Below are 17,518 nucleotides of genomic sequence, written 5' to 3' on the forward strand. Positions count from 1 at the left end.
TCTCCAGTGCCTTCCCATTAAAATTTTACTGAATGCTTTAGGAATAAATGGATATTGCATTCTGTCACATATTTTTTCTGGGGCTTCCCTGGTGGCTCAGTGGTAAAGAACTCACCTGCCAATGCAGAAGACACAGGTTCGATTCTTGATCTGGGAAGATCCCATATGCTGTGGAGCAGCTAAGCCTGTCTGCCACTACTGAGCCTGTGCTCTAGAGCCCCGAGGCGGCAACCAGTGAACCCAGGAGCCACAACTACTGAAGACCACGTGCCCTGGAGTCCGTGCTACGAGGCGGCAACGAGAGAAGTGTCAGGAAGCATTTAACAGGAGGCTTCCTGTGTGCTGTTTTGGATCTGTCATGAATCCTCTGTTCAAGAGGGGTGGCAAACCGCTCCCGGGCCGAGGAATGCATGCATTTCCTTCCTTAGTTTTTCCATATGGTGATAAGTAACTACGCTCTTCCTTTTTATGAACCATACGGTAAAAGTGATTATTTACAACCCTCTCTCTTTGATATGGATTGCCTTATGTTTCCTTGATAATCTGTAAGTCTGGACTTTTGATCTTTATCTTTGCTGAAAATAGCTGCCTTTTAAGACAGTATATATACCCACACTATGTTAAATAAAACACTTTTGCTCCATCAGAGCTTGGGTCCCCGTGTCTGTCTGTCTTTCTCTCACTCTCTCTCCACCCAGCTAATTCTCTGGAGGGTAGAACCCCATTGTGCTCACTCTCCTGCCTGGGCTTCTAAGACCCTCTCAAGAAGGCGCACTGTGCCTTCACCCCCTCGAGAGGGCGCCCGGTGCCTTCGTGAGCGACACAAGCCCTGTGTCAAGAACTTTATTGGTTTTCTGCGTAAACCAGGGAATGTCGGCCTCTCTCTCTCTCTTTCTTACTGCTGACTCCGGACCACCAGGTTCCAGTCCATTAAACAACCTCAACAAGTGGCGCCCGAACAGGGGCCTGGTACCCATGGCAGGTTTGAACGGAGTGACCCCAAGGGCCTATTGAGGTCGGTAAGTACTAAGACATGGGTCAAACAGCTGGAAAGCCCCATCACTTTTCTACTTTACTTCATCACTTATTTAAAGTTCAGGGACTTCCAGTTTCACGCCAGCGAATAGAAGCTTGCCTTCAGACAGTGGTTGAATGTAACCCTTGGTTTCCTGATGAAGGTAGTTTTGATTTAGAAATTTGGCACCGGGTCAAAGAGAATGTTGAACGAGCCACCAGACAGGGAAAAAATATTCCGATAGATTTCTGGCCCCTGTGGGCTCTCATTAAAGCTGTGATTCTGCCATTTCAAGGTAATTCTAGCCCTCCTGATATTCGTCAACAGGCAGAACACTTATTATATGAATATGAATTTGATGATGAAACCTTACAAAAGGCACAATTAGAACAACATAAAATATTTTAGATTTTCCTACAAGCCCTGCCCCAGTTGCTCCAAGCGCTCCTCCCCTGCCAGGGGGCAGAAATCCCAAAGTCTCTCTCTTGCTAGAAGCCATTAGCTTCTGGCAATGACTCTCCTAAGACACCTTTTGACATTAAAACTGACAACACCTTTCTGAATAACAATAATAAGTTTTTACCACATTCTCTTAATTGTAAGAATTTGCTACCTACTCACTCTCCTTCACAACAGAGGCTTTCTGAATTGCTGGCTTTGCAATCACAAGTCTCTGAAGCGCATGGTTTTTCCGCCTTTCCAGTTTTTAGAAATCCTGATGCTCAAGGGCACATAATACCTCAATATGAGGGTATTAACTTTTATCACAAGCAACAAATTTAAAAATCTATAACTATGTACTGCCCACATTCATCTTTTACTAAAGCACTTCTAAATTCTATAACATCCTCTATTGGAAATTTTATTCCCCATGATTGGCGAACTTTAATAAAAGCTCTCCTTAAACCAGGATAATATCTTCAATGGATAACGTGCTAGCAGAGATCAGGCTAACAGAAATGCTCGAGCTGGTGCTCCCCAAATGCTAACTGGTACAGGACAATTTGACAATATAAGAAGCTCAAATACAGTGCCATGCTTTGTTACATGAACAATTAAAACAGTAGCCCTTGAAGCTTAGGATCAAATTACTCCACAAGGGGAGCCTACAGGTAGCTACACTAAAATATTGCAAGGACCTAATGAAACGTATGCTGATTTTCTAGCTAGATTAGAAACTGCTATTTCCCGTAATGTAATTGGAGAAGCCAAAAGGCAACTAGAGAAATTACCTGCTTCAGTTCAGTTCAGTCGATCAGTCATGTCCGACTCTGCAACCCCATGAATTGCAGCACGCCAGGCCTCCCTGTCCATCACCAACTCCCAGAGTTCACCCAGACTCACGTCCATCGAGTCAGTGATGCCATCCAGCCATCTCATCCTCTCGTCCCCTTCTCCTCCTGCCCCCAATCCCTCCCAGCATCAGAGTCTTTTCCAATGAGTCAACTCTTCGCATGAGGTGGCCAAAGTACTGGAGTTTCAGCTTTAGCATCATTCCTTCCAAAGAAATCCCAGGGCTGATCTCCTTCAGAATGGACTGGTTGGATCTCCTTGCAGTCCAAGGGACTCTCAAGAGTCTTCTCCAACACCACACTTCAAAAGCATCAATTTTTTGGCACTCAGCTTTCTTCACAGTCCAACTCTCACATCCATACACGACCACTGGAAAAACCATAGCCTTGACTAGCCAGACCTTTGTTGGCAAAGTAATGTCTCTGCTTTTCAATATACTATCTAGCTTGGTCATAACTTTTCTTCCAAGGAGTAAGCGTCTTTTAAATTTTATGGCTGCAGTCACCATCTGCAGTCATTTTGGAGCCCCCCAAAATAAAGTCTGACACTGTTTCCACTGTTTCCCCATCTATTTCCCATGAAGTGATGGGACCAGATGCCATGATCTTCGTTTTCTGAATGTTGAGTTTTAAGCCAACTTTTTCACTCTCTTTTTTCACTTTCATCAAGAGGCTTTTTAGTTCCTTTTCACTTTCTGCCATAAGGGTAGTGTCATCTGCCTATCTGAGGTGATTGATACTTCTCCCGGCAATCTTGCTTCTTCCAGCCCAGCATTTCTCATGATGTACTCTGCAGAGAAGTTAAATAAGCAGGGTGACAATATACAGCCTTGACGTACTCCTTTTCCTATTTGGAACCAGTCTGTTGTTCCATGTCCAGTTCTAACTGTTGCTTCCTGAGCTGCATACAAATTTCTCAAGAGGCAGGTCAGGTAGTCTGGTATTCCCATCTCTTGAAGAATTTTCCACAGTTTACTGTGATCCACACAGTCAAAGGCTTTGGCATAGTCAATAAAGCAGAAATAGATGTTCTTCTGGAACTCTTGCTTTTTCGATGATCCAGCAGATGTTGGCAATTTGTTCTCTGGCTCCTCTGCCTTTTCTAAAACCAGCTTGAACATCTGGAAGTTCACAGTTCACATATTGCTGAAGCCTGGCTTGGAGAATTTTGAGCATTACTTTACTAGCGTGTGAGATGAATGCAACTGTGCGATAGTTTGGGCATTCTTTGGCATTGCCTTTCTTTGGGATTGGAATGAAAACTGACCTTTTCCAGTCCTATGGCCACTGCCGAGTTTTCCAAATTTGCTGGCAAATTGAGTACGGCACTTTCACAGCATCATCTTTCAGGATTTGGAATAGCTCAACTGGAATTTCATCACCTCCACTAGCTTTGTTACTATTGATGCTTCCTAAGGCCCCCTTGACTTCACATTCCAGGATGTCTGGCTCTAGGTTAGTGATCACACACCATTGTGATTATCTGGGTTGTGAAGATCTTTTTTGTAGTTCTTCTGTGTATTCTTGCCACCTCTTCTTAATATCTTCTGCTTCTGTGAGGTCCATACCATTTCTGTCCTTTATCGAGCCCATCTTTGCATGAAATGTTCCCTTGGTATCTCTAATTTTCTTGAAGAGATCTCTAGTCTTTCCCATTCTGTTGTTTTCCTCTATTTCTTTGCATTCATCACTGAGGAAAGCTTTCTTATCTCTTCTTGCTAGTCTCTGGAACTCTGCATTCAGATGCTTTTATCTTTCCTCTTCTCCTTTGCTTTTCGCTTCTCTTCTTTTCACAGCTATTTGTAAGGCCTCCCCAGATAGCCTTTTTGCTTTTTCGCTTTTCTTTTCCATGGGAATGGTCTTGATCCCTGTCTCCTGTACAATGTCACGAACCTCAGTCCATAGTTCATCAGGCACTCTATCTACCTACCTATCAGATCTAATCCCTTAAATTACGTGCTTATGAAAATGCAAATCAGGAATATCAAAAGGTTATAGCTCCAATTCGTGAGACAGGGACTATTATTGATTATTTGAAGGCTTGTCGCAATCTAGGATCTGAAACTCAAAAGATGCAAATGCTAGCTGAAACAATGGTCGCTGCCTTAAGAAAGGGAAATGAAGGATGCTTTACATATGGAGATAGGAACCATTTAAAAAGGGACTGCCCTAAGAAAGCTGGAGGAGGGAAGAGGGTTCAGGATGGGGAACACGTGTATACCTGTGGTGGATTCATGTTGATATATGGCAAAACCAATACAATATTGTAAAGTTAAATAATAAAATAAAGTTTAAAAAAGAAATAAAATAAAAGTTAGAAAAGAAAAAAAAATACTTCCAAAAATCTGCCCTTGCTGCCGTAGAGGAATGCACTGGGTCAAAGACTGTAAATCTAAATTTGACATTGAAGGGAAACCTATTCTGGGAAACTCCAAGCAGGGGACCCCCTCCCACCCCGCCCCCCGCCCAGGTCCCCTTCAACAAAAACCAGGGGCAAATTCCATCTTCTCCCTCAAACCCTCAACATCCAGCAGTGCTGCTGTCGATACACCAGGCCTAAATGACTTTCTCCTTTACCTTCAACCAGTCCCCTCTAGAATACCTACTGGACTTTTGGACCCCTGCCTCCACAAACCTTCGGTCTTTTACTTGGCAGATCTAGTTTGACTTCTAAAGGAATTACTGTTCACCCTGGAGTAATTGATTCAGATTATAAAGGAGAAATTCAAATTATGATGTTATCTCAGACTTTACGGCAACTCAAAAGGGGGATAAAATTGCTCAATTACTTCTTTTACCTTACATTTCTATCGACACCTCTAATGATGTACAGACAGGCGGATTCGGCAGTACAGATCAAAAACAGCCCTTTTGGACATCATTAGTATCTGAATTTGCCTGACTGACTATAAATATCAAAATTAATGGTAAAAGATTTTCTGGTCTCCTCTAACACTGGATCTGATATTACTATTATTTCCAAACATTTATGGCCCCAATCCTGGCCTGTACAAAAAATTTCTTGCCAAATTGCAGGGATTTCTTAAACCAAAGTACAAGAGGTTTATCAGAGTACTCAAATCTATCCATGTGAGGGACCAGAAGGCCAACCTGCAACATTAAGACCTTATGTGATAGATGCACCCCTTAATCTAATAGGAAGGGACTGACTTATGCAATGGGAAACTCAGATATACATTTCACATTTTTCCTAGGGGCCACTGCTTATTTAACAAACAATACAATTATTAAAATAACTTGGAAGAATGACGAGCCTATTTGGACAGAGCAGTGGCCCCTCACAAAAGAGAAATTATAGGCGGCAAAGGAACTTATAGATACACAACGAGAATTAAAGCATATTGAGGAATCTTGTTCTCCTTGGAACTCTATTTTTGTTATAAAAAAGAAATCTAACAAATGGCATCTCCTAACAGACCTTAGAAAAGTTAATGCATCTATGAAACCTATGGGTGCATTATAACCAGGAATCCCATCACCTACCATTATTTATCAAAATTGGCACATTATTATTATTGATTTACAAGATTGCTTTTTTAATATACCTTCACACCCTTTAGACAGAGCGAGATTTGCTTTCTCCCTCCCTTACCCTAATCACATCAGACCTCGTAACAGTGGACTGCACCGCCACAGGGATGACGGATTCTCCCGCCACGTGTCAGTCTACGTAGCCAAAGCCCCGGAGCCTGTGAGGAAACACTTCCCTAACTTTCTTGTTATTCACTATATGGATGATATATCATTTTTGGCTCCATCTATCTTAGAAACTCAACACGTTTGATATAGCTCAACTATGCTTAAAAAATTCTGGATTAATCACTGTCCCTGAAAAAATTTAAACCTTACCATTACTTGGGGTTTGTTGTTAATAGGCAACATATTACTCCCCAACTAACTCAGATCCATACTGATAAATTATCAACCTTAAATGATTTTCAAAAGCTCTTAGGCGATATAAATTGGATTAGACCTTCTTTAGGCATTGCTAATTATCAACTGAATAACCTATTTAATACTTTAAAAGGAGATCCTGATTTAAATAGCCCTTGTTCACATTCTCAAGAGGCAGGAGAGGAACTCTATTTAGTGCAAAATAAATTACAAAAACAATTTCTTACGCTCATCAAACTAGATTTACCTCTAGAATTATTTATACTCCCCTCTCTTCATTCTCCCACAGGACTTCTTGCCCAAAAAGAACACCCAGTAGAATGGATCTATACCTGTTTTAGGGGAATAAAGTCACGTACACCCTACCTTGATTTAATTGCTCTAGATCATTATCAATGGAAGAAATAGGATTAAAACTCTAATTGGCTCTGATCCTCATAAAATTGTAATACCTATCAATAAATCTCAATTTGAGAACGCATTACAAACTTCTACCGACTTCCAAATAGCTTTTTTGGAATATTATGGAGAAATTTCATTTCATTATCCTTCCGGTAAGCTGTGGAATTTCTTCAAAAATACTGAATTTATTATTTCTCGCATTATCAGCTCACAGCCTATACCACAAGCTGAGGTTTTTTATACAGATGGGACTAAAAGCACCAAAGCTTCATTCTGGTCTCTTAAGGAATGAAAGTCTTTTATACTAAATTTCATTCTGCTCAACAAAATGAATTATATGTTCTTATTCAATTTATTTGCCTACATCCTTACCCCATTAATATAGTCTGACTCTATACATTAAATTTTTGTATTAAAAAATATAGAAACCTCCACCACAAACTCCAATCAACCTATTTTTCAACAACTCTTTTTTGAACTACAATCTGTTGTTAGAAACCTCAATTCTCCCATTTATATTACACATATTCAAGCACATTCTTGCCTTCCTGGCCGCATGACTTACGGTACTGAGCAGGCTGATAAAACTGGTTTCCTTTGCTACTCGGAAGGAACAGCATGCTCTGTTGCATAACAACGCTGGCTCCCTACACAAGCTATGGACGATCCCATACCGCCAGGCTAAAGAAATTATTAGTAACTGCTCTACTTGTAGACCCCTACATCTTTGACCGATCGCACAAGGTATTAATCCTAGTGGTTTGCAACCTAATGAACTATAGCAAATGGATGTAACTCATTGCCCTGAACTTTCTCCATTTTCTTTCTTACATGTCTGTATCTACACTAATTCTTTTATTTGGGCCACACCTCTTCGCGGTGAGGCTATACAGTATGTTATAACTCACTTACTAGCTTGTTTTGCTGTAATGAGAACTCCTAGTTCTATAAAAACAGACAATGGCCCTGCCTGTATTTCTAGGCACTTTAAACAATTTTTACAATCTTTTTCTATTAAACGTATTACAGGTATTTCTTATAATCCACAGGCACAAGGCATAGTCAAACGTGTACATCACACACTAAAGTTGCAAATAAAAAAATTTAAAAAGGGGGAATACACAGGAACACTACTGTCTTCCTTATATAAAGCAGACTTTACTAGATTCCAACATATTTCCTAAACCTCTAACTATTATTAATACAGCTTTGTTTTAAATTTTTTAAACTTACCACAGGGAGATATCTTAACAAGAGCAGAAAGGCATTTTGAGGAACTGAAGGACACTTCTCTTCCTCTGCCCATTTGGTACCAAGATGGGTTAATGTAACAACAGAAATCTGGGAAGCTAATCTTACAGGGAAAGGGGTATGCTTGTATTTCCCCAGATGGATCCAACGAACTCACATGGCTTCTTCTTCGGAAGATTCAACCCAAGGGGGGCCCCTGGCCTTCAAAATGGAGATGGGACAACAAGGACCCCAGGAGGAAGAAATTCCAATACGGGCCATGGCGGCTCTAAAGATCTCCAGGAAGCGCCGCCCTTGGAGGCATCAACCTTCCGATCTCCCCAATTGGGGACGAATAAAAACCCTTACTAATGGAGCTGAAAATTTGGTCTCTCAACAGGGAATGCCTCGGAGTCCTGAATATACTCTCCCGGCAATGCTCAGTCTCTTGACCTGTGCCTCCCCTGTTCGAGCTTTAACTAATCATACTTACTGGGCTTACATACCCAATGCCCCTCTACTACAGGTAGTCGAAAGGACAGAGAGAGGACCAATCGTTTCAACTAATGACTCTATTCATATGCCTTCTCCCTGGAGCATTATAGGGCCCTCACACCCTGAAGAAGAAGGAAAACTACTTAATATTTCTCTAGGTTATGAAGTGCTTCCTTTGTGCCTGGGCCTAGCAGAATTATGCATAAATGTTAGCCAACAAACTTGGGCTTTCGCCCTGCCTCCCAAAAAGGATTTTTGGATGTTGTTTGGATTATTTACTGCCCTTTCTTTGTCTGTGAACCATGTTTATACTACTGAGACTTGTGGGAAAGAGTTAGGGAAAGAACAAAGAACATTATGCAAAGTGTTTACTTATAACAACTTTACACATACTCCTGTTCGTTGGGACAAATGTCAAGCCAAAACAGGAAAATTAATGTTTGTGGCTAAATCATCCAATTGTTGATTGGGGACCCCATGGTATGTGGTTATCTAACTGCTCAGAAGATGTTAACAGCTGTGTGTGTGACTATGCTACTCAAGTCGCATGGAACATTAATGACACTACAATGGAGCATTACCATGACAAAGGACTTCTTGGGTGGCTTGATGGTGGATTAGCCCCACCTCATCCTAGGATCATCCTCGATAAACAGAGTGGGCCTGAACAATGGGACATTTGGAAACTTATTGCACTGAAGAACTTGGGACTTGGACCAGACATTTCACAGGGACAAGTCGTAGTCATAGTAACTATTTCTTTCACTATAATCAGTCATATTTTATATAGGCTTGTGTCCCACTTCCTTTTGTTATAGCCATAGGAAATTTACAATTTAATAAGACTTTACGTTCTGTAACTTGTATTAATTGCAAACTATATACTTGTCTTAACTCCTCTATCTCTTTAAGAAATGATTCCCTTTTGATTCTTCGATCTCAACGAAATGTGTGGTTATCAATAAATCTCCAACGACCCTGGGAAGATGGTCCCAGGGCTGGACTTGCTTCCAGATTACTTACTAAACTGCTCCAACAATCTAAACGATTCGTTGGATGGCCGATTCTTGGCATTTTGGGGTTAACAGCTATTTGCACCACTGCTGCCGTCGCCGGCGCTGCTTTACATACCACGATTCAAACACATAATTTTATCCAAAACTGGACTGAAGATGCTCATAATATGTGGGCTACTCAGGCTCAGGTAGATGAGGGTATTCAAGAGGAAATACAGGAACTAAAAACAGCCATCAAATGGGTCGGAGATCAATTAATAGATTTGCAAAAACAAGTGATACTAAAATGTGATTGGAATTCTACTCAATTTTGTGTTGCTGCTGCTGCTGCCGCTAAGTCGCTTCAGTCGTGTCCGACTCTGTGCGACCCCATGGACTGCAGCCTACCAGACTTCTCCGTCCATGGGATTGTCCAGGCAAGAACACTGGAGTGGGTTGCCATTTCCTTCTCCACAATTGTGTGTGTGTGTGTGTGTGTGTGTGTGTGTTACTCCTGTTCATTTCAATCATAGTGCCTACAACTGGGAACAAATCAAATTTCATTTACAAAACATACATGATAATGCCTCTCTGAATGTACAATTATTGCAAAAGGAAATCTTTGAAACCTTTTATAAACGTCTGACCTCTTCCACTAATTTGGAAACTTTAGCTGAACAACTAGTTGATCAATTATCTGGACTAGACCCACTAGGATGGTTTCAAAGTATTACCCACAGCACTGGGTCTGGAACTGTAAATTTGGTGATTGTCTTGGTAATTATATTTGTTATTTATCATTGACTTTCTATAAAGTTGGTTAATACTAAACAAACTCAATTGGTCAGGACCTTTTTTACAAATACAATAAAATAGGGGAAATTGTCAGGAAGCATTTAACAGGAGCTTCCTGTGTGCTGTTTTGGATCTGTCATGAATCCTCTGTTCCTTATTAATAGGAATTAAGAGGGGTGGCAAACCGCTCCTGGGCTGAGGAATGCATGCATTTCCTTTGTTAGTTTTCCCATACGGTGGTAACTATTTCCCACCCTCTTCCTTTTTATGAACCATACGCTAAAAATGATTATTTACAACCCTCTCTCTTTGATATGGATTGCCTCATATTTCCTTGATAATTTGTAAGTCTGGACTTTTGATCTTTATCTTTGCTGAAAATAGCTGCCTTGAAGGTATACCTTCAAGCTACCTTGAAGACAGTATATATACCCACGCTATGTTGAATAAAACATCTTTGCTCCATCAGAGCTTGGGTCCCCATGTCTGTCTTTCTTTCTCTCTCTTTCTTTCCACACATCTAATTCTCTGGAGCGTAGAATCCCGTCGTGCTCACTCTCCTGCCTGGGCTTCTAAGACCCTCTCGAGAGGGCGCACTGTGCCTTCACCCCCTCGAGAGGGCTCCTGGTGCCTTCGTGAGCAACACAAGCCCTGTGTCAAGGACTTTACTGGTTTTCTGCGTAAACCAGGGAATATCAGCCTCTTTCTCTCTTTTACTTTCTTATCGTCGACTCCGGACCACCAGGTTCCAGTCCAGTAAAGGACCTCAACAGAGAAGCCACCACAGTGAGAGCCCATACAGCACAACTAGAGTAGCCCCTGCCCAATGTAGCTAGCGACAAGCCAGTGCAGCAGCAAAGACCCAGTACAGCCAAATATAAATGAACAAAAAATTCTTAAATGCTTTTCCTGCATATTAGTAGATCATAAATTTTCTCCTCTAGATTGCTGGATTTTGTTTACTAATATTTTATATAAGATTTTTACACCAATATTCCTAACTGGAACTGGTTGGTAACTTTTTTTTTTTTACAAACTCTGTCAGATTCTGGGATCCATGTCATACTTCAAAAATAAATTTGGAAGTTTTCTCTTTTGATATGGTCTTAAGTAATTGCAGTAACACTAGACTACCTGATCTTCATAGAGATTTGCTAGAATTTCCCTGTGAAGTCATCCTGGTATTTATGGAAGGGCTCTGTTACTATTTTCTCTATTTCCTCAGTGGTGACTGATCTATTTAGGAGTTCTGCTTCTAGAGGAATTGATTTTGATAAACCATTTTTCTAGAAAAGTATCCATTTCTTTGACTAAACAAGAACTGCTTTAAAGTTTACCAAGTAATAAAGTTTACCAAGTATCAGCTGCATGTTCTATCAGTCTTCATTAATAATACTAATATATACACTAATACATGTGTATACAGTTCTGAAAGACTAAAGAAACAAATTTTTACAGGTCAAATAATTATGAATATGGTAAAAAGTCATTAGAATAGACCCTTAACTATCCACAGACTAGCCTAAATGCTTACAAAGCCAAAATATTCTATTATATAAATGTTATACTGCATTAGATGTTCAATATATTAGTCAGGGTAACATATTGTAACTAATTCAAAAAGAGAGGTAGGAAGAAAAGGAGCATTACAGAGCCAAGTTCTACTTCTATATTATTCTGAACTCCATAAACATGTCTTGAAAATGTGACAAAATCTTACAAACATTTAAATGTCTACCATCCTACCATGATGCCTCTTCATACTGTATGTAGGATCAAGACCTCAAGCTTGAAGGCAACATTGCAGTCATACTTCCAATACTTTAATGATGAAAATAAACTAAATAATTTAAATTGTTTTTTAATTTATCTTGGGACACACAAAATAAGTAGTGTAGCTGAACAGTTGCATTAAGTGCTCTGTTAGTCAACACTATCTGGGACAAACTGGCATAATATTATATATTTGACATAATTGCAAATTTACATATTCTGGAAACATGTTACTGGAAATAAATATTACTACTTATGCAATCAACTTGCCAATAATGAGGAAAGAATCATGAGAAAACAATCTCATAAATCCAGATTGTGGGACAGTGCATAAGACAGATGGTCCAGACCTGCACTGTACAATGAGACAGCCATTAGCCACATGTGTCAATTCAAAATTAATTAAAAATAGATAAAATGGAAAATTCAGTGCCTCAGATGCCCTAGTCACATAAAAAATGCCACATGTGTCTAGCAGCTATTGTGGTAGACTGGTGCTGTTTTAAACTTTTCAAAAAGGCAGTCATGAAAGGAAAAAAGGTATAGAGAAGTTTCTAGACTAAAGAACACTAAAGAGACTGACAAAAGCAATGCATGACCCTTCCAAAATCACTGTAGATGGTGACTGCAGTCATGAAATTAAAAGACGCTTACTCCTTGGAAGGAAAGTTAGGACCAACCTAGACAGCATATTCAAAAGCAGGTATTACTTTCCAACAAAGGTCCGTCTAGTCAAGGCTATGGTTTTTCAGTGGTCATGTACGGATGTGAGAGTTGGACTGTGAAGAAAGCTGAGTGCCGAAGAATTGATGCTTTTGAACTGTGGTGTTGGAGAGGACTCTTGAGAATCCCTTGGACTGCAAGGAGACCCAACCAGTCCATCCTAAAGGAGATCAGTCCTGGGTGTTCACTGGAAGGACTGACGCTAAAGCTGAAACTCCAATACTTTGGCCACCTCATGCGAAGAGTTGACTCATTGGAAAAGACTCTGATGCTGGGAGGGATTGGGGGCAGGAGGAGAAGGGGGCGACAGAGGATGAGATGGCTGGATGGCATCACTGACTCGATGCACATGAGTTTGGGTGAACTCCAGGAGTTGCTGATGGACAGGGAGGCCTGGCGTGCTGTGATTCATGGGGTCGCAGAGTCGGACACAACTGAGCAACTGAACTGAACTGAACTGGGAAAAAAAGCTATGAAGTACATTTCAGAGACAATTAAGGAAATTTTAATATAAGCTGTACATTATGGCACCCCACTCCAGTGTTCTTGCCTGGAGAATCCCAGGGACAGGGGAGCCTGGTGGGCTTCCGTCTACAGGGTCGCACAGAGTTGGACAGGACTGAAGTGACTTAGCAGCAGCAGCAGCAGCAGCAGCAGGGATAAGTGAATCAATGTTAAATTTCTTAGAAGTGATAATGGCATCATGGTTATACCAGAGAATGTCCTTATTCTTAGGAACTACGTGCTGAAATATTTACACATGAACCATCATGATGTTTATAACTTATTTTGCAAATGATGCCGCAAAAACCAAAGCAAATACATACATACTGAGATAGAACAAAAACAGCAAAACATTCACAACTGATGAGCATAAGTGAATGGTATGCATGTCTGTAGTACACAGTCAACTTTTTTCGTTTGACTATATTTCATCTATTACTTTAGGGGAGGAAGGGATGGAATCCAACAGGAGACAGACAGGAGTTACAAAAAAGCTCTTCATGCTTCAAGTTTTTGGTTAAAGAAATATCTATCCTACCTACTACGTAAATTAGGGGCATTCATGTTCTATTTATTTTGATGTATGTGACAAATTTGAAGACCAAAACCTACAGTTAGGATGTTGGAATACTGAAATACACTAATGAGCCTTAAGACTTAAACAAAACACACGCAAATACGTGTTTGATTCTAGAATGCCCAGCAAGCAAACTTCTGAAGAGGGAGACTTGATACAGGTAGCCCCCCTCATGCTATTTGAAGCCATACAAGGTACACTTAGCAAATATGGGAAAGAAAAAAATAGAAATGTTTAACATTTTTCCAATTCAGTCAACATATTAAAAACCGAAAGTCATTATTTTTACAAAAATACTGCCTTCTTGGAGAAAGAAATGGCAACGCACTCCAGTGTTCTTGCCTTGAGAATCCCAGAAACGGAGGAGCCTCGTGGGCTGCCGTCTATGGGGCTGCACAGAGTCGGACATGACTGAAGAGACTTAGCAGCAGCAGCAACTGCCTTCTTAAAAGAATCTTTTTGATTCTTAACTTTTGAGTATCATGTTCTACATCTTTTGCAATATTTCAACTCTCCCTAGAAGACATACCTCTTTCTTTAACTCTGGCTCCCATCAAATCAGGAGTTTCAAAACTGTAGGATGTGTGAAATCAGTAGTTATATAGCCTTTCAGTGTTAAAACCTAATGACAAAAAGTCTTTAGTCTAAGGAACCCAATATTATTTTAAAATTGTGCATAGATTTTTGCAATGCTTCTATTTAAATCTACTTTAAGACACAGGTTTTCATTCAGTTTCCATTTATGTTGTAAAAACAATAACGTTCCGAAAACAGACTACCAGTTTTAAACATTGAATAACCCTGCAAGATCTATAGTTCAAAACTTTTGCAGTCTTGACACCTGATGGAAAAAAATGAAACTGTTTTTTACAGTTTTTCAGTGTATAATAACATCTAGATGAAAACTAAATTTACTTATTAAAACTTTATTTTTTCCTGCTTATTTCCAACCAAAACCCAAACCCTGATATCACAGTCAGCTGATATAAAGAACAGAGCATTCCTACAGTTAAGCACCCAGACTGTTGTGCCCATAAGACTTCTTCATGGAAAAATCCTTAGTAATAAAGGAAAAAATACAAAGAGGTAAACACAACAGTTTACAAGTCAAATGATATCTAAAATTTTCCTAAAGGTGTTACAACCCTGACTTACACATGCTCATACTTTCTAATTGAATATTACCATTTCAAATTATTATATCATAGTTCTAGTTTAAATAAATATTCGTTACTAAAATTCCTTAACTTTTTTGAGGACATAACCCTGCCACTCACACATATAAAAAGAACTGCTCCTATTTACCTACCTACAAAGTCTCCTTATTCAACACGAATTTAGGAGCCTTACAGAAAGACTGGCAGCCCTGTGACAGCTCTGTTTTATTGCACTTGGTGTACATGCTTTCATATAGCAGCTTTGATTTGAGGTAACACTTACCTTTTAAAAATTCATTTTTAATCTGCCAATACATTTACTTTATAACCAGCAAAATTTAAAAAAATATATATACATATATATCTTTTGCTATGCAGGATTTACTAATTTGCATAAGTCAGTCAGTCACCATGAAGTAGCTACTTTTGAATTTTACTTTCCTTCTCAAATAGCTCTCATACGATAGATACAAATTATAACTATTCATGTTATATATGAATATATATAATTCCAAAGTTTCAAAAACTTTGGAATTCTTACGTCATCAAGCTATTATTTAAAATAATTCTTAAAATTTTTAAAATATATGCAATACTAAAGTCACATTCGGTTCCAAAATAAAATCAGTAACTAGGATTTTTAAATAAGGGTGCCAGAAAATAGGGGGTATATTTAAAAAGAGAGAAAACTTTAAAAACTGGTAGAAAGCAAGTTCAGTATGTTAACAGTCACACATAAAATTTATGTGTCATTTTACATAGTTGTCAAAAAGTGAAAAAATTTTCCAATGCAAACTTCTTCACTTTTGGGGGAAAAATAGTAAAAATCAAATGTTTAAAAGTGGCGATTAAAATAGTTCAGAAAGCAGATTAAAAACAGGTGGCAAATAAAATTAGAAGACGGACTTCCCTGGTGGCCCAGTGGCTAAGACTCCATGCTCCCAATGCAGAGGGCCCAGGTTCATTCCCTCGTCAGGGAACTAGATCCCACTAGCCACAACTAAAGATCCTGTGAGCTGCAACTGAGACCTGGTGCAGCCGAATAAATAAAAATAAGTATTAAACAAAAAGAGAGAAAAAATTTTGAAAAAAAATTAGAAGAAATTTTGGATAAAGTTTATGATGGGGACTTAAGGGTATAATGGGCTTTCCAGGTGGCGCTAGTAGTAAAGAACCTGCCTGTTAATGCAAGAGACACGGGTTCGATCCCTGGGTCAGGAAGATTCCCCTGGAGAAGGGAATGGCAACTCACTCCAGTACTCTTGCCTGGAGAATCCCAAGGACAGAGAAGCCTGGTGGGCTACGGTCCATAGGGTCACAAAGAGTTGGACACGACTGAAGTGACTTAGCACACATACAAGTAAGGTTATAATACATATTACACAGACAAAACCCAATAGTCAGCTACTGAATTCATTTTTAAAGTTCTTACTGAAAAGTATTCTTAACTAGCGAAAGACAAAACATGAAAAGAGTAAATTTCATTTCAACCAAATAATGACAGACGCAAGTGACATCATTTCACTTCTAAGATCACATACATAGCCTTTCGGAATATCGGTGTCCTCGTTGCTCCCAGGGTCGTTCTCTAAGTGCTGCTTGATTTTTTCCTCTAGTCCCACAGCATCGGCTCCTTGATACTGATCAATTCTCACTTTGTTTCGAAAAAACAGAAATGTAGGTGTTGCTGATATATTGTTGGTGGCAGCTGTTCCCTAGAATTGTCAAGTTAGACAGCATTACAAATTAAACTACTCAGAATATTCACTCTGCATCTGTATGGAAGTTAAATATCACAAACATGAACTAAAAACATGTAAAATAACTTACTCCTAACTGTTACTTAAGAAAGAGCAAGCCTATTCTGAAAGGTCACAACTATATTACCCACATGTCCACACTGAAGAATAGCCCCGTATTTTCATGTTTTAGTGTTAAAGGCTTCATTCATTCATTCAGTAGAACAATCAGTTTCCAGTACAGAAACTGCACTTGACAAAACCAGATACTTCTCTCATAAGCACAGACTATTTCTCAAATGGAGAAACCGAGAAGGGTATTGAGATTTGTCAACATAAAAAGTACACATGTGAAAAAACAGCAGCACATCTGTCCATGAAACATCCTCACCTAGTTTTACTCTTAAAGAAATGATTTCTGGTCTCCCATCAAAAACACTGCAACTGGTATCTTTTCAAATTCTGCTCCAACTCTATGATATATAAGACTAGCCACCAAATGAAAATCAGTTAACCACTGATTCATGGTTTAAGTTCTTCATGAGAAGTGTACAGAAAACAAGTGAAATAAATATGTCCTCTTGCATATTCTAATGCGAGGAAGAGGTATGACTATTTAAAAAAAAAAAAAAAAGGCATAAAGTTTACAAAGACGTCTTCTCTAAGCCTCATAAGTGGGAAAAAAAGAAGACTGACAGTGCCATCCAAAAGAAATACACAAATGTGAGCTGTACATGAAATTTAAAGTTTTCTAGAATCCACAAACAAAGAAGAGAAACAAGTGAAATTCATTTTAGCAACCTGTCTTGTAAATCCAAATATGCACTTTAACATATAGTCGATATAAAAGTTAATGACATATTTTACATTTTTTTGGTTCATATTAAGCCTTCAAAATCCTATATT

The 17,518-nt window shown here is 39.2% G+C and overlaps 1 protein-coding gene across 2 annotated transcripts in view; it reads right to left on the reverse strand.

Moving 5' to 3' along the window:
- Nucleotides 1-17,518, reverse strand: part of TXNL1 (thioredoxin like 1) — a 42,941-nt gene that overhangs the window by 13,914 nt on the left and 11,509 nt on the right. For both annotated transcript variants that reach the window (NM_001077886.2, XM_005224140.5), the window contains 1 exon segment: nt 16,415-16,588. In NM_001077886.2, coding sequence (NP_001071354.1) covers nt 16,415-16,588 — 174 coding nt within the window.

The sequence above is a fragment of the Bos taurus genome, chromosome 24 (assembly GCF_002263795.3).
Source record: "Bos taurus isolate L1 Dominette 01449 registration number 42190680 breed Hereford chromosome 24, ARS-UCD2.0, whole genome shotgun sequence".
Taxonomy (NCBI): Eukaryota; Metazoa; Chordata; class Mammalia; order Artiodactyla; family Bovidae; genus Bos; species Bos taurus.